The 1,510-nt window shown below is 39.6% G+C and overlaps 1 protein-coding gene across 1 annotated transcript; it reads left to right on the top strand.

Annotated features, from left to right (window-relative positions):
- The first annotated feature begins 62 nt into the window (after positions 1–62).
- Positions 63–545, top strand: Tsp_16014 (conserved hypothetical protein). Its single transcript, XM_003370288.1, has one exon. It carries the CDS (start codon positions 63–65, stop codon positions 543–545), a length of 483 nt encoding a protein of 160 aa, XP_003370336.1.
- The last annotated feature ends 965 nt before the right edge of the window (positions 546–1,510 follow it).

Below are 1,510 nucleotides of genomic sequence, written 5' to 3' on the forward strand. Positions count from 1 at the left end.
AAATTGGAGGAACCTCTTCAGGAAAGCCGTGAAGATCGTCAATCAAGATCAGTGATACAGTCATGGTTCGCGACTACACGCGTGATCGAAAATTGTGGCGGGAAGGAGTAATAGTCGGGCAACAAGGACAGGTGACATGGTTTGTTCAAGTCGGAAGGATGAGATGGAAACGGCATACGAACCAAATGCGTCACAGAAACACAGGGATTGCTGACGGTCTGGAGGAAAAAGATAATGAGATGGGTTCGTTACTGGATGAAGCATTGCCAGCAGGAAATTCACCTGGAAGAAATGCTGCAGCTGATGAAAATGTTCAGGACACCGAAACAACGAACGTTTTCCAAGATCAAACATGCACGCCACATAAGGGAAGTGTGGACAGTCCTAAAGCGACAGTCCACGCAGAAAGCAGTTCGACCACCGTAGAACCAGGCTACAAGGAACATAAACTAGATGATAGCGTTAGCATAAAGCAGGATAAAGTTCGTCAGAAGCCACGTCGATCAAACCGTGTCCGGAAGCCCCCTAATCGACTAAGCATCTGAAGAACTGGGGGAAAGTGTTATGGTATGGTATGGACACCGAACCTGAACATCCACAGTAGGAGGTTAGAAAATTATTGATCGATTGATTGTACTCTTAGTAGCGTGTGTGCGTGAGTGTCTGTTTACGTATTCGCTTGGTAGTGGCTAATAAACGTTATTGTTTTTGTTCTCGTTGTGCATCAGTTTACGGAATAGCCACGGACCCGAGGCTATAACAATTTCATTGCAGGTGGAAAACTTCCACGAGCGCAGAGATTGACGTAGATATTGAAAGTAAAATTGCTTTGATTGGCGAGCCCATCTCTCCCATGGAAATCAAGTTATTTGTTATTTTCAATTTACTAAACCTTGTTAAAATGGAAAAAAATGTTTTTCTCTTCAAAATTTAATATAAAATTTGCAACTTCTTTTAGACCCATGTTGTTCAAGTTGGAGTATTTGAATGTTCATTTTATAATCTCATTTTTTTCAAATTTATATACGATTTGAAAGTGGCTGTGAAAATGAACGCAGATGACAGCAATTATACAGTTGGCGACGTGAACGTGATGAAAGCGAAATTTCTTTAGAATGAAGCGACGATTGAAGATTTGAAAGTTAACAGTTATAATTATCATCTTTACATTGTTGAAAATCGATGTTCGATTTGAAGGATTTCTCAACCTTAGATTTCAGGATAATGAAACTATCAAGCGTTAACAGTCTCTCCTTTTACGTTTGTTCTGATCTATAATTTCTTCTTTATAATATATCATTTGAACAACATCCCATTTTGCTTTGCAACTTTGCATATCATCACGATCCTGTTCTATGAACAGGTCCATGATTTCTGTAATATTGGTGATGCTGTTCCTTGAAGGAATTTTGCTGTTACAGATTCTTCAAAGGTATAAACCTCTTTTTGAATCCACCGACCGTTTGAACGTTTATTATCAGTGCACAGCAAGTCATCATTGCTGTAGTAC

This window comes from Trichinella spiralis (assembly GCF_000181795.1).
Source record: "Trichinella spiralis strain ISS 195 chromosome Unknown Scfld1012, whole genome shotgun sequence".
NCBI lineage: Eukaryota > Metazoa > Nematoda > Enoplea > Trichinellida > Trichinellidae > Trichinella > Trichinella spiralis.

Excerpts from the sequence above, each read along its gene's own strand:
- Tsp_16014 (XM_003370288.1), top strand. The coding sequence starts at position 63 with ATGGTTCGCGACTACACGCGTGATCGAAAATTGTGGCGGGAAGGAGTA.